Source organism: Astatotilapia calliptera, chromosome 16 (genome assembly GCF_900246225.1).
Source record: "Astatotilapia calliptera chromosome 16, fAstCal1.2, whole genome shotgun sequence".
Taxonomy (NCBI): domain Eukaryota; kingdom Metazoa; phylum Chordata; class Actinopteri; order Cichliformes; family Cichlidae; genus Astatotilapia; species Astatotilapia calliptera.
This window is the reverse complement of record NC_039317.1, coordinates 1,271,434-1,287,215: the sequence shown is the minus strand read 5'-3', so window position 1 is coordinate 1,287,215 and position 15,782 is coordinate 1,271,434. Positions and strand designations below refer to the sequence as shown.

Genomic DNA, 15,782 nt, shown 5'->3' with positions numbered 1-15,782 from the left:
CCTCGTGCGGTGAGTTTGCAGGTGTTCACTGAAGGAATGATAACAGTGCTGATCGCTCACTTTCACTGACACTTGGTCTTCCTCCCAGTTCAGCATGTGTTTGTGATTTGTGAGTAATGACATGTATCTCCAGTGAGCCTCATGAGTTCCCCCTTTGCATTTGAGCATGGGTGGTCAAACAGATGTCCGCGGGTGTCGTGGTTAAAAACTGGTCTTCCTCCTGATCGAATGACTTGTGGAAACGTGTGTTGTGTAAACTGCTGTCTGTACTATTTATCCTGAGCTGAAGATTGTTTCCTTGGGAAAAAACAGCCAGTCTGCTTTGTTCTGGTGTTTAGAACAATAGATATGTTCCTCTGGTGTCATGTTAGCATCAGAGTTGGATTTCTCGCTCTGAGTTTGTCTCGTCACGGTTTAGTAACACATGCAGCTCTGATGCACGGCTGACTCAGTGCATCCATGTGCCGTGCTGCACCCCGGTTAGCCAGGCTCATTCATATTTTGCCATGAAATCACTAACCAGATTTTTTTCTTGTAATTCCTCAGAAAGAAGGTCAGTGAGGGCAATGCAGTGGTTAAATCCAACCCGTCAAAGCGCCACCGGGATCGGCTGAACGGGGAGCTTGACAGGCTGATGGACCTGCTGCCGTTTCCTGAGGAGGTGCGCTCTCGCCTGGACAAGCTGTCAGTCCTCCGTCTCAGCGTGGGATATCTGAGGGTTAAGAGCTTCTTCAAAGGTAAAGACCAGCCACAAGTGCATATCCAAAGATTTGTTGAAATGTCAGTGCTGTGTGGTGAAATGAAATGATGATAAGCCCACTTTGACCTCCACATTCGCTGCCACAAACACATGACAGCCTGCTCTTGGTACCACAGAGTAAACGATAATATGTCTGGTCTTACCGACTCTTGTGTTGAGTAATACTGTGGTTGAGAAATGTGTTTAACCACACAAAGCCAACAGCGCATACCTCGACCTTGCACTGAGCAGACGCTGGCTGGTTGACAAGCCGACCTGAACAGAGAAGAAGCTTAGCATCAGGAGAAATGCAAGAGGCATCAAAGATAAAGAGTGCAGTATGAAATGCAGCTGCAGTGGCTGCAGTGCACACTTTACATTGTCTTTAACACTCAGTTTCCCTTCTGTTCTTTGCATGATATGATTTAGTTGTTCTCTGCGGCTCTCAGAGACCAACAACAGCACGAGGAAGAGCAGCCCACAGACCGGTTCGACCACATACTTTGGACACTGCCTCCGTTTGGCAGCAGATGCTCTCTGCAGATAGGCTGTCTGCAGCTCCCTGCAGATGTAGGTGCACTGTGTCACTAGAACCCTGTCAGTCCAACAGGGGGACGTGTAGGACTCAGTAGGCATGAAACAGTGGACGCAGTGAAAGGTATATATGAGAGATAAATCAGTATAGAGGCTAGAGTTTTTAATTCAACCGTAATAATGACACAAAAGTCCAAAATACTGATAATGAATACAAGCAAACACTTGTATGAATGAGGTAATGTAGACTAAGGTGGGAGTGAAGGTAGACAAAGCTTGATAACTGGGCGCAGTGAAGCCAGCACTGGAAGTGACTGAACTACATCTGACAGCTGAGGCAGGAATGAGAAGCACGCAGGAATCCAGTTTTAGGAAACGGCACATCCTCACTGCCGCTAACCTGACCCCACCTTGCCTCCGAGCAACACCCACAACAGCCTCAAATATTTCTCAAATGCTTTTTAAGAGTTGCTGCACCTTAATTAAACGTGCAGGCTTTGAAAAGTTGATGAGTCAGAAGAAAGTCAATGACATGTGAGTCGTACACAGCTGCAGAGGATCCCTGTCTTTAAGTACGACAGACGTTTTAGCCGAGTTGTTTCCTGACAGACTGCTGAGTAAGTTGCTGTCTCTAACAATAGACATGAAGTGTCTTATCTCCAGGTGTCTGCGTCTCTTGGTTCAGGAGTCGTACAGAAGTAGAGGTAAAAATGCACAAAGTGAATTCCAAAGACGGATTTTATCAGTAACAGACATCTTTGAAACCAAGTGAAATTATGAATGCTGTGCAACTTTAAACAGACAGTGTGTGAAAAGTGTGCGTGCTTGTTGTCAGCCCAGCTGTTTGCAGTGTGAATGGATATTACATGTTATCACATGAGCGGTGGCATTCCTCTTCCACCTTTCTGTCTGTACAGGTGAGACAGGCTCCCGTGTCTGTAGGAGACTTTCCCAGTGCATTCACAGTTAGCTAAGCACTAAGACGATCAAGAGTTTGAGGACTTCAGATTTTACCGTACAACTTTCTTCTTCTTCTCTAAAACTAACATTGAAATAGATCAGTCTGAATCGAAGCCTCCTGTTGATGTTTGTTTAGGACCAGCACACTGGCTCGACCCTCTGAGGGTGGGCTTGTGTTTCGTTCCGGTCTCAGATCTTTTTCATGTAAGGCAAAATGTTTAAGTACTACAGCATGAGGTCACTGCTCCATGCTGCTGCTTTAAAATGCTGCTGTTCACATTGTAGCCAAAAAAGATGTTTGTCGGGGAAACATCAGATTAGACCGTCAGGCGCCGCAGCATTTATTCAAGTCAACAGTTATATCTCCAAACAAGGCGTTGAATCCACGGACTTTAATGTGTTTCAGCCACAAACACAGAATATCCTGCTTTTGCTGCAGCTACTCCTGTAATAGAAAAGTCCATATGAAGCTTACATTGAACTATTTTATTATCATGAGGCCAAAAGCACAGATTGCTGTGTTGTATGGTTTATTATTCAATCATTGAGCGGTAAATCTGAGTCGTTCTGAAAAGCATCCATTTGAGCAGCTAATGCGGTTCTTGCATGGTGCAGCTGGAAGTGACTGTGGCATGTTTATACTGAGACTACAAACAGTGCATTCACTGCATGTTCTAAGAGTGTTTGTGCGTTTCTTTATATTGCTGTGGCAAAATGCATTGAGGTGTCTGCAGACAGCCCTGATCACGTGAAGGAGCTTTGATGTTTGTGTGGCGGAGGCGTGGCCCCGGGCGCAGCTGCCGGGGAGGAGTGGAGCAGAAGGCTCAACAGGGCGGCGCTGCGAGGCCGGTAAGAACAGCTGATGGTGTTTATGTACTAATGATGGTCTCCCTCCGCTGTGTTTATAGTGAGACGGGGAGGAGCGGCGAGAGATCAGCTGGGCTCGTGAGCTGTCAGGCTGTGCGACTGAGTCAGCTGTGTAAACAAACAAATAAATGTGGAATTTGGCAGTACATACCTGCGTGTGTTTGTGCCTGGTGTATTCCACAAGTGGTGCCGAAACCCAGGAAAGTGCCGGTGGGGAAATGTCCGTCCCACAGACCGCGCCACCCGCCCAGCCCCTGCAATTCTTGGCGCAGATGCTGGCGGAGATGGCGGCGATGAGCCGAGATCAGGCGGCCGACCAGCGTGCCCACCTGGCCGCGCTGCGGGAGCAGACGGACCGACAGACACAAGTTCTGGAGCGGCTGGTCGGGGCCGCTGCCACGCCGAAGCCCTCGCCACTGTCGGTGACGGTGCCCCGGATGGGGGACGGGGACGACCCACAGATTTTTCTGGAGACCTTCCGTGCCACGGCGGAGGCGTGCCAATGGCCGCGGGAGGAGTGGGCTCCGCGGCTGCTCCCCCTGCTGTCTGGGGAAGCACAAACAGCGGCCCTGAGTCTGCCTCCGGCGTCCAGGAGCAGCTTCCCGGATGTGAGCCGGGCGGTGGTGGACAGGCTGGGGCTCACCGCCGAAGACCATCGCCGGCGGTTCCGGGCCTGTCGGCTGGCTACATCGGACCGACCATTCGCCTGGGCCCGACAGCTGCGCGACGCGGCGGTGCGCTGGCTGCAGCCGGGAACATCGGAGGGCGAGACAAAGCTGGTGGACAAGGTGGTGCTGGAGCAGTTCACGGAGGGATTGCCAGCGGAGACGGCGAGATGGGTCCGGTGCCACCGGCCCGCAAGCTTGGAGGTAGCGGTGACGCTGGCGGAGGACCACCTTGCCGCTGGAGCAGGGGAGTCCGGGGACGCCGGACGGAGGCCGAACAAACAGGCCCCAGTGCCGGCCCCGAGGCGCCGTGTGCCGGCACCAGGGCAGGCAGAGCGGCTGCCGGCGCTGAGCCCCACTAACCCTTTCGCGGCAATGGTGCCGTCCAGGGGAACCGAGCCGAGTGGAGCCGCCCCCGAGCCACGGAGGGCAGCACAAACGCCGGGGCCGGAGTGTTGGAAGTGTGGGCAGCCGGGACACCTGAGGAGGGATTGTCCGCTTATGGAAGTGGGGCAGGTGTTCCGCGTTGCTGGCGCCCCAGCACCCTCCCCCGGTCCAGGAGGGACATACAGTATTCCGGTAAGGACTCGAGGGGGTATACGCCAAGCGTTGGTGGACACGGGCTGCACACAGACCCTCGTGCACCAAGGCTTGGTTCGCCCCGGGGCATTATTGGAGGCCGAGTGGGTGGAGGTGAGGTGTGTTCATGGTGATGTGCACCGGTACCCCATAGTGCCGCTGCTGCTAAAATACAAGGGCCATACACATAGGGTAACGGCGGCGGTTAGCCCGCGCCTGTCGCACCCCCTGATTCTGGGTACCAATTGGCCGGGGTTTCATCAGCTACTGGGGCAGTACGCGGGGGTGCGATCACGACCGGAAGCGGGGTGTAGCATGTGCACGGCATTCAGCGGTGACGCGGGGTCGTCCGACACCGACTCCGGGGGGGAGGAGCCGGCGGGTCCCTCACGGGACGTCCCGCCGGCCCCGGAAGTGTCCCCCATGGGTGATTTCCCACTGGAGCAGTCTCGTGACGGCACCCTACGCTCAGCCTTTGACCAAGTGATGGCTATTGATGGTCACGTGGTGCGCCCTGAGGCCGCGCAGACCTACCCACGTTTCATCTTATTAAATGACCGATTATATCGAGTGAGTCGTGACACTCAGACTGAGGAAACACGCACCCAGTTGTTGGTGCCGCAGGGCCGCCGGGAAACGCTTTTCCAGGTGGCTCATTATGACCCCATGGCAGGGCATATGGGATACGAGAAAACTCTGGAGCGAATAACGGCCCGATTTTATTGGCCTGGCATCCGAGGGGATGTGCGCCGCTGGTGCGCGTCCTGCCCGGACTGCCAACTTGTTAATCAACCGGCCATACCGAGAGCGCCTCTGCGCCCTCTCCCCCTCATTGAGGTCCCATTTGAGCGCATCGGCATGGACCTCATCGGGCCGTTTCACCGGAGTGCACGCGGTTACCGCTTTGTGTTAGTCCTGGTGGATTATGCAACGCGGTACCCGGAAGCAGTTCCGCTGCGCACCATCTCGGCTAAGAGTGTGGCGCAGGCACTGTTTCAGGTCATCTCCCGAGTCGGAATCCCGAAAGAGATACTGACTGACCAGGGCACGTCGTTCATGTCTCGTACACTGCAGGAACTGTACGAATTACTGGGCATTAAATCTATTCGGACCAGCGTCTACCACCCTCAGACTGACGGGCTGGTGGAGCGGCTGAATAAGACTTTAAAGTCCATGATTCGTAAGTTCATTAACGAGGATGAACGCAATTGGGATCGCTGGCTAGACCCTCTGTTATTCGCAGTGCGGGAGGTGCCCCAGGCCTCCACGGGATTTTCTCCCTTTGAACTGCTGTTTGGCAGGAGGCCACGTGGGGTGTTCGACCTGATTAAAGAAAGCTGGGAGGACGGTCCGAGCCCCGCCAAAAATGAGATACAGTACGTGTTGGACCTGAGAGCAAAACTCCACACTTTGGGGAGGTTGTCACGGGAGAATTTGCTCCAGGCTCAGCAGCGTCAGCAACGCCTGTACGACAGAGGGGCTAGACTCAGGCAATTTTCACCGGGAGATAAAGTGCTTGTGTTACTCCCTTCTTCCAGCTCGAGGTTGCTCGCCAAGTGGCAAGGTCCCTTTGTGGTCACACGGCGTGTCGGGGACGTGGACTATGAGGTCGCTCGGTTGGACAGGGGAGGGGCCACGCAGATTTATCACCTCAATCTCCTTAAAGCGTGGAGAGAGGTTGAAACCGCATCTCTGGTGAGCCTGGTGAAGGAGAGAGATGAGTTGGGGCCTGAGGTGCCAAATTCTATCATTCCCGCCTCCCTCCCTTGTGATGACCATCTCACACAGGCCCAGAGAGTGGACGTTGTCGCGTTGCAACAGCGCTTTGCGGACGTGTTCTCCCCCCTGCCCGGCCGGACGTCCCTCATCGAGCACCATTTCGTGACGCAGCCCGGCGTGACGGTGCGTTCACGGCCCTACAGGCTCCCGGAGCATAAGCGAAAAATCGTGCAGAGGGAATTGGCTGAAATGCTGAAAATGGGAGTGATAGAAGAGTCGCACAGCGCCTGGTGTAGCCCCATCGTTCTGGTGGCGAAGAAGGATGGGTCTATACGGTTCTGTGTCGACTATCGCAGGGTGAACGAAGTGTCACGCTTTGATGCCTACTCCATGCCTCGGGTCGACGAGCTCCTGGACCGGTTAGGCACGGCCCGCTTTTTCACGACGCTGGACTTAACCAAGGGCTACTGGCAGATTCCCTTGTCTGCCGAGGCCAGGGAGAAAACGGCCTTCTCCACTCCGTACGGTTTGTACCAGTTCGTGACACTCCCGTTCGGCCTGTTCGGGGCCCCGGCCACTTTCCAGCGTCTCATGGACCGGGTACTGCGTCCGCACGCGGCGTATGCTGCCGCCTACCTGGATGGCGTGATCATCCACAGCGGCACCTGGGCGGAGCATGTGCTGCGGGTGGCCGCGGTCCTGGAGTCCCTGAGGGGGGCGGGGCTCACGGCCAATCCGAAGAAGTGCGCGGTTGGACGGAGGGAGGTGCAGTATCTGGGGTACCACCTGGGGGGCGGGCAGGTGCGTCCACAAGTGGAGAAGACGGCGGCTATCGCATCCTGCCCGCGCCCCAGGACGAAAAAGGAGGTGAGACGGTTCTTGGGGTTGGCGGGTTACTATCGTCGCTTCGTGCCGGGGTTTGCGCAGCTAACCAGCCCCCTGACCGATCTCACTCGAAAGGGTGCCCCGGAGCTGGTCCAGTGGACGGGGCCGTGCCAGGCGGCGTTTGTGCGAGTGAAAAACGCTCTCTGTGGGGAGCCGCTGCTTCACACTCCTAACTTTTCCCTCCCGTTTGTTCTGCAGACTGACGCCTCGGACAGAGGGCTGGGAGCCGTTTTGTCTCAGCAGGTGAGGGGAGCTGACCGCCCTGTCCTGTACATCAGCCGGAAGCTAGCGGAGCGCGAGCGCCGGTACAGCACCGTGGAGAAGGAGTGCCTGGCCATCCGGTGGGCGGTCGGCTCCCTGCGCTATTACCTCCTGGGACGCTCATTCACCCTCTGTTCGGACCACGCCCCGCTGCAGTGGCTCCACCGCATGAAGGATGCCAACGCCCGGATCACCCGGTGGTATCTGGCGTTGCAGCCCTTTAAGTTCAAGGTGATCCATAGGCCGGGGGCACAGATGGCGGTGGCCGATTTCCTCTCTCGCTCGCAAGGGGGGGAGTTGGCTCGGCCGGACGGCTCCCCGGCCTCGAACGGGCGGTGGGGGTGTGTGGCGGAGGCGTGGCCCCGGGCGCAGCTGCCGGGGAGGAGTGGAGCAGAAGGCTCAACAGGGCGGCGCTGCGAGGCCGGTAAGAACAGCTGATGGTGTTTATGTACTAATGATGGTCTCCCTCCGCTGTGTTTATAGTGAGACGGGGAGGAGCGGCGAGAGATCAGCTGGGCTCGTGAGCTGTCAGGCTGTGCGACTGAGTCAGCTGTGTAAACAAACAAGTAAATGTGGAATTTGGCAGTACATACCTGCGTGTGCGTGTGTTTGTGCCTGGTGTATTCCACAGTTTGATTTTGATTTCAGTTTGATGCAGATGTTGATCGGAGTCGATACCTGACTCAGATCAACATCTGAGAGGAATGCAGAGCTCTTCATCGCTGGCAGATGTTGTGCTGAGTATACAGCTCGTAGTTCAGAGTTAAGGTCTGTGTGAAGAAGTGTTGGGTTGCATCATGAAAGAAAACTCAAACGTGTTACTCTTTGAAACCAAGACTCCTGCATGAGTTTTGACCTTAGAGATTTTTCAGTCAGCAGCAGTTTTTTCTGGTCATCAAGGGGGACTGTCCTGGTCAAAATATGAGCGCGGAGCCCGAGCGTTCAAGTGGTGACATGCCGAGGATTTAAGATACGGATCCTGTAAAACCAAAGTAAAACACTGGCTCAAAGAAAAGGGCCTAGAGGAAAAAGAAACAGGCAGTTTTAGGGGCCGTTTCCATGACATGATCATGAAACATTATCAGGCTGCCTGGTGATTGCAGATCTCCCTGAACAAGCTGGGCCCCCGGCCTCATAGCGTGACTTCGTGAAGCAGGGCTCGATGTTTTGGAAGGCTTGTGGCTCGCTGCTGCTGACAAATATGCAGCAGCAGCGAGCAGCACAAATATGCAGCGAGCATATTTGTGCTGCTCGCTGCATATTTGTGCTGGTAGAAAACCGAGAAAAATGCAGTTTCCAAGTTGATTGAAAACATCCAGGCCTGTTAGCAATCGTAGTTGAGGTGGTGCACTTTAATGTGATGTCATCTGGTATTTGTGATGTCTTAACCATGTAAACACACACCTGTACACGTGACTGCAACAGCAGGAACGACGTGGGAAGACGAGAGAATCAGTTTTGAGGAGACCGGTCTGGTCTCAGTCCTGGTGGGCTCATTAGGAGGAAGTCTGTGGCCGTGCTTCGTTCAGCTCTGGCAGAGCAGTTTCCATCTTTTCCATTCTCTGAAGGTTTGTCCTCTTCTTCAGAGCGCAGCGCTACATCTCTCTTCATACCCACAAGAGTCTCTGCTGGTCAGCCTGAGCTCACCAAGGCTTTCTGTGAGGACATTTGCTTATTTATGTCCTCCCCCAGCATCGGCTGTTGTCCCACTCAGAGTTTGGATGGACACCAGAAACATAGAACATGTGTTATTACATTTATTTAAGCACTGTGATTCAAATCTGCCAAGAATGTAAACGTCAGTTAGCTTTCAGAGGTCATAATGATCATAACATGTGTCCATACTTGAAGCATTTATCTTCTAGCAGCATCCAACTGCTTCAATCTGATTTGCTGTTGCTGTGTTGCCTCAAACTGTTGATTCATTGCACTTAATGAGGTGGAAACACCTGGCACAGTCAACATAATGTCCTGTTGTGTTATGTTTTCTGAACTCTGGAGACAGTTTCTCCCACGAGTGGACGTCCTAGCAAAGTTACCCCAAGAAAGTGAACCCTTCTGCTCTTAAAACCCGTGCAAAGTGGCAGAAGGAGCGTCCAGACTGCAGCTGTGGGACCTTGTGATGGTGGTGAACCCTGTTTTGAGCGCTGTGGCCAAAGTGCATCGTGGAGCTGACGAACACCCCAGATTCTTACACCGGCTATCCTGAGCTGTTGTTGTTTCACTATATCGCTCTTGTTAAGTCTGGTGTTGGGTTTGATTTCATTTGTGTCATTTGAGTGTGGAGTACCTCGTTTATAGATGTTCAGGGTTGTTTTCTCTCTGTGTGGTTTGAGGTATTAAAGAAAGCGTTACGCACCCGTCAGCACAAACACCTGGCTGGGGTGAAGCATTTTTAATAAACCCAAACAGCTGATTGAAGATTCAAAGCTCTCCACTTCTTACATTTTTACTGTTTGTACTTTATCAGGTCTGAAAATGGTGACATTTGCATAACTTCATGGCGGCGTGATGGTATTTAGCACATCCCACAATTTACTCTAAACTGTGAGTGCGCTCAGCAAACCTGTTTCCACCCAAAGCTTCATTTTTGGGATCACACTGAAGTCTGATACTGAGCGATAGAGGCCAGGTGTTCCCCCTAAAATCAGGGAGGTAAATGGGTGCACTGATCGAAGGCGTGATGGGAGGATGAACCTTTGGACCAAGTGATCCAGCTAATTGGCTTCCTCGCAGCGAGCTCTGCCCTTTCCTGCACATCTGCGTGAGAACAGAGATCTCTGTACAGGATCTACTGGAACTAAATGTTTTCAAATCTAGATAATATTCCCATATGCATTGCTGGCATGCTTTATACTACTACTCTGAGTTTGGCAGACCTCCAACTGTGACTGCATTTCCCTTTTCTCCCCTTAGCCTCACTGTGCCTCCACTTCATGCTGTTACTCTCAAGTACACGTTACATGCTCAACAATCCAATTCAGTTGTTTATTTAGTCTTATTGGCTTATTTTAGTGCCCTTTCTTTGCTGTTCTTTCCAGAGCTGTCACTGTTCACTGATGTAGGTGTTCTGTGTCCTGAATATTCAGACTTCATAGTTATTTAATTACCACACGGAGCAAAGGCATGAAAGGCTAGCACATCCCTGAACGGCAGACATGGACCTTCCATCAGAGGTACAGTGGACCTTAGCCAGTCTGTTTAGTTAAACAGGAAGCTGCAGTTTGATGTTGAAACAGGCGCTGTCATGGTGTCACGTTACACTGTAGCCTGCGAAAACAAGAAGAGCCATAAAATGGTTTATCATTCGCTCTGTCTTGGTGCTGTCTTGGTTTTCGCAGTAAGGCGGAGTCACGGACATAACAGTCAGTGTTATTTGGGAAGCTGCAGGACGGATCCTTCTGGTTCGCTCGGGCCAGTTGCTGGTTTGTTGTTTCTAACTGGAGCTGACGCCACAGAGAGCACTCGTTTCATTTGGTTTTACAGCTCAGAATGCAAAGCTATACTGTGATCATTCAGCTTAGTACATTTCAAACGTGCACTCGCGTCACAGGTCACAGGGTTCAGTCTAAGCAAAAGCCCGATGGCCCAGGGCCAGTGCTAAAGTATAATGAGCAAGCTGAGGTTACCTGTCCAAAGAGCTCTCGGGGTTTCAGTGGAAGCACCGGCAGCGTGAAAGAACTCCTGTCACTGCCCTGCAGCTGCCTTTGTGCCTGGGCTCAGAGGAAGGCTGAGAAACCGTAGACTGCTCACGACTGCAGGGCACCTCTGACTGTTAGATATCTGCACAGTCTCAAGGTGGCTGTACACGTGCAGACTGTACATGCATGTTAATGTTAATCTGTGTTTCTCTTCTTTCACTGCCCCCTCAGAAGTGTTTCCTAAGACGTGGTCAAGCATCTATAGACATGCTTGTTGCACAACCTCACAGGGCTGCCAGGACGCTCCACAGTGCCATGAGCTATTGAGCTGTTAGCGATGGAAACACGAGAACCCAACGCAGAGTTCACACAGCTCGAATGAAAACAAACAGACGCCACAAAGAGGCCTACTTACTCACGCAAACACTGAATTAGGAGGAAAAAAGTGTTGGAGGAATGTGGTGGCTGGTCCACATTTGGACAACAGTGTGCTGTTTGTGTATATGTTTGGCTGAAGAAGCACAAATGAATTATGTCTGTTTATTTCTAATACAGTTAGCATGATTGTCTGTCTGATAGCTTCTACAGCCACACGTGAGACTCACATTTTCTGCTAGCAGCGGTTGTGTGTGTGGCTTTCATTACATGTCAGGTCTTGAGCTTTGTGTAAAAGTCAGGCTGTGCAGGTCAGAGTGTTTGTGTATGTGCTACGTGAGTCCACGTGAGGCGACGGGGTGGCGCTCAAGGGCCGCTTCTCTCATCAAAAGATCTGTGCAGCAGGACTGGACGACCAGAGTGAGAGAGGCCGTATCCTGCAGTGGCTGTCCAGATAAAGGGAAGCATTAGTGTAGCTGTTGCCTGCTAAAAGTCCCCCAGGCAGATGCATAAATGTGTCTGTGTGTGTGGATATGCAGCCTGCCAGATCAGCTTTCCAGTGATGGGAAAACTGAGTTTCTGGCAGAGAAACCAGCAACTGGACCTCTGCTAAAGCCAAAAATGTGGCTTTGCCTTTTCTGCTGCAAAAGCATGATGTGACACCCAGGACAGGCTCCACAGGTCACCATTAGCCTGTTAATGTAGTATAAGAGTCTAGTTTCATGATGCAGAGTGGAACCAACTTGAACTTTTAATTGCATACGTTATTAGCATGATATAGCTTAAAGCTTGCATCACAATCAGCTATTGGAAGCTTAGCTGCACATGTTTAAATTTCATTGAACAATAAGAGAACTTCTCTGAATCTGAACATGATACGACATGTTCAGATTCACTTTGGTTTATCTGTTTGCAATGCATGCGCCTCGCACACACTCCTAATGTCACAAAAACACAACGGACACATTGCCAAGTTTCTCTACCTGGAAATGGTCGTCCGAACTAGCTCTGCTGCTGCCGTGGTTTTTACAGCAGCTCAAATGAATGCATTAAGTCACTGGTCGTGCTGTTGATGGTCAGCTGATTCCTGTTTCCCTCGGTTCTTTGCCAATGTTTTGTGATGCAGCCACCATGAAGAACAGCAAAAGCAGCGTGATGTTTCCTGGGCTGAACGGGCACAACAACATGGACGCTACAGCCCTCTCTGAGGGCGACCTGCTGCTCCAGGTAAGACTCAGGAGCTTTCATTATGAACGTCCCTCTGCATGCCAGTTTTACTACGTAATGCCAACTTTAAACCTTGAGCAGTTTTTTGTTTTTTCATTTAATTTTGAAGCTAGAATCATTTTCATTTCAGTGCACACGTAGAATCAACAAAACTGCTTTGATAACTTTATCACAAATGACCCCGTGTGGTGTTACAGAGCAGCATGTGAGTCTGGTTCAGATAAACAGCTCTGTAGCCAGAGTCATGACGCTGACAGACGAGCACAGTAACAGTGTTGGTCCTGAGTGATCGGTGAGCCGCTGGCAGGTGCACAAACACACTCAGCCTCTGTTTGTTTGTGTCATAGTTGTGTTTTGTGTGGAGCTAATCCACATCTGTCCAGTCATGAGGACGTTATGACAGGTGAACGTGCCAAAACGTGTTACGCTTTGTGCTTCCTGATAGAAACCAGTGTTTATTAGCACTTTGTCTTTTACAGAAGACGTGGATAGAGATTTTCTCCAAAAGCATCCAGATGTTAGAGTATGATCCACAAGCATAAACTCCTGTGAACTTCTGAGAACTCACAAACGTAGACTTCAGTCCACACACAAACACAAATCAGTGTGACGACATGTAAAACACATGCATCACTGTGATGCTGCTAATCTTTGTATAGTGTGAATATTGATATAATCCAGGTAATGTGGAATAACAGCAGGCTAACATTCATGTCAGCTTATTGAAAAGGCCCAAACACGACTTCAGCAGATCTGGTAGAGCAAACTGTAGCGGTTGAAACGACACAACGTTGTGCTCTGTGATGCATTCAAAACAAAACCCACAACATGAGACTCTCCCAGTATGGGCTCAAATTGTACTTGTAAATCAGTTTTGTGTGTGTAAAAAGAATTTGTGTGTGGAGCCAAAGAATATGTGTGAAACTCTGCACTCAAGTTTCAAGTTACAACTACGAATTTTGACCCTGTTTTTCTTCCTTTCATCTGATTGGCCAATGTCATGTCAATCACAAATGTAACTATCCAATCAGAGAACAGATGTATGGGCTCAAAATGTGGTCATAAATATTTTGTACTTGTAAAAAAGATTTGTGTGTAAAAAAGATTTGTATGTGGACTTGTAACTTGTAACCCTGCAAGTTACAAGTTACAAGTACGAATTTTGACCCTATTTTTCAGTTCAAAAAAAGCGCCCCTCCGACAGCCAAACCCATCTGTTCTCTGATTGGATAGTTACATTTGTGATTGACATGACATTGGCCAATCAGATGAAAGGAAGAAAAATAGGGTCAAAATTCGTACTTGTAACTTGTAACTTGCAGGGTTACAAGTTACAAGTCCACACACAAATCTTTTTTACAAGTACAAAATATTTATGACCACATTGTGAGCCCATATTCCAGCCTCACACAAAGATACTGCTGCACAGCGTGACAGTGTGTGTACGATGTGCTGAGAGATTTAGCTGAAGAACACAGTGAATGTTCTGAACTTGTGCAGGATGTTTGTGTCATCAGCGACTGTGTTGTCTGTACAGGCTCTGAACGGGTTCGTCATGGTGGTCACGTCAGCTGGGTTAGTGTTCTACGCCTCCCCCACAATCAAGGACTACCTGGGCTTCCACCAGGTGAGTCACTGCACACACACACACACACACACACACACACACACACACACACACACACACACACACACACACACACACACACACACACACACACACACACACACACACAGTGCCATTAAAAAGTAGTTGTTTCACATCATCAGACACATTTGAATATTAAATAACCCGTAAATACAAAATACTGTTTTCAAAGATGATTTCATTCATGAAGAGATTAAAAGTTCTCAGGAAGGAGGTAAATGGATTTTGTATATTTGCAGGAAAGCTTCTTTACAAATTTCTTTGTGATGTTAAAAATAAAACCGTTTGACTGAGTGGTTTGAGAACAGACCGCTGTCAGTGTGTAGCTGTTTTGTGAGTGATCATTTTGTGAGGCCACATCGAAAAGGCTCGGATGGTTCTACAGGTTGTGCCTCCATCGCTTGTGTCCAGATCACACGCTGCACTGCCGTGCTACGCCGTCTTTTTCGCTGACATTTGTGTTTGCGCGTGCGCAGTGTGACAAACTGCGGTGACACCCTCACGACCAAGCGATTGATGATCGGGAGCTGGTCGTGAGGGGTTAATCGCGTCTCGTTACCCCACGTATACTACACAATGCACGACGCACAATGAAGGCCAAAATCGGGCCAATCACCAAAACGGTCGCACGACTCAAAAATCGGCTCAAAATGGGCCAAAAATCGCACAGTGTGAGCCCAGCATTAAGCCACACACTGCCATGGATAACTGAGACAAATCAGTATGTGGAGGCTGTGTTCATGTGCTGCTGCTGACGGGTTTGGATTATTTTATTTTATGACTTTGGTGTTTGGATAAGTTGGTCTGAGTGTGAACTTGCACTTTAAAATGCAGAAGTCACACAAACACCTCCTACTTTAAATGTTGTGTTTGATTAAAGATGCGAGGAGCAGTGGTAGTAACGTTGGATGAGTCTAGTTATCGAGGGTCCACCACCCAAAACAACAGAAGAGATTACAGGCACACTGAAGGATAGCAGCAACAGTTGATGATTTACAAGGTTTACAGGGAGCGGGATGGACAGCATCCTGGACAGCAGGCAAGTCCAGGTCAAGGCTGAGATGGTTCAGGTGTGCAGGGCAGGAATAGTGGCTGCACCAAGCAGGGAATGCTGAATATTGAGGACAGGGAGGCAGACGAGGCTGTGGCGACCCCTAAAGGAAGCAGCCAGAAGTTTCAGACGTCAGTGGATGAAGTTAGTATCCACCTCCATCCTGTGAGGTTTCACTGTTGGAGCAGTGCTGAAGGAGGCCGAGCCAAGAGAACAGCACATCGAGTTCAAAGAAATGCTTCATTCAATATTAGAGTTCATCAGTATACAATAAAATAATCATGTGAAAATAATATTTTTGAATCTCTTTGGAACATTTATAAATCCAAGCATGTGAATTACAGTCCTACTCTGTACAGATGGTGACATCCATTGTGTTTATGCCTTGTTCACATGTTTTATAAGCCAAATTTAAACTGTGCAGCTTGACTGACCGACGCTGTGCTCCTCTGCCAACAGTCAGACGTGGTGCATCAGAGTGTGTTTGATCTCATCCACACTGATGATCGCAGCACGTTCAGAGAGCAGCTGCACTTTGCTCTGAACCCACCCGCTGCAGCCGACAAGGATGGTGAGTGCTTTTCAAGCAAACGTGTACATGCATCAACATCTTTGCTCCAAACATCCTATC

At 50.3% G+C, this 15,782-nt stretch overlaps 1 protein-coding gene across 2 annotated transcripts in view; it reads left to right on the top strand.

The window, feature by feature from the left end:
- The window catches only part of LOC113007349 (aryl hydrocarbon receptor-like), a 44,309-nt gene that overhangs the window by 17,042 nt on the left and 11,485 nt on the right, over window positions 1-15,782 (top strand). For both annotated transcript variants that reach the window (XM_026143795.1, XM_026143796.1), the window contains exons 2-5: window positions 547-737; window positions 12,352-12,452; window positions 13,990-14,079; window positions 15,611-15,722. In XM_026143795.1, coding sequence (XP_025999580.1) covers window positions 547-737; window positions 12,352-12,452; window positions 13,990-14,079; window positions 15,611-15,722 — 494 coding nt within the window. The remainder of the gene's footprint in view (window positions 1-546; window positions 738-12,351; window positions 12,453-13,989; window positions 14,080-15,610; window positions 15,723-15,782) is intronic.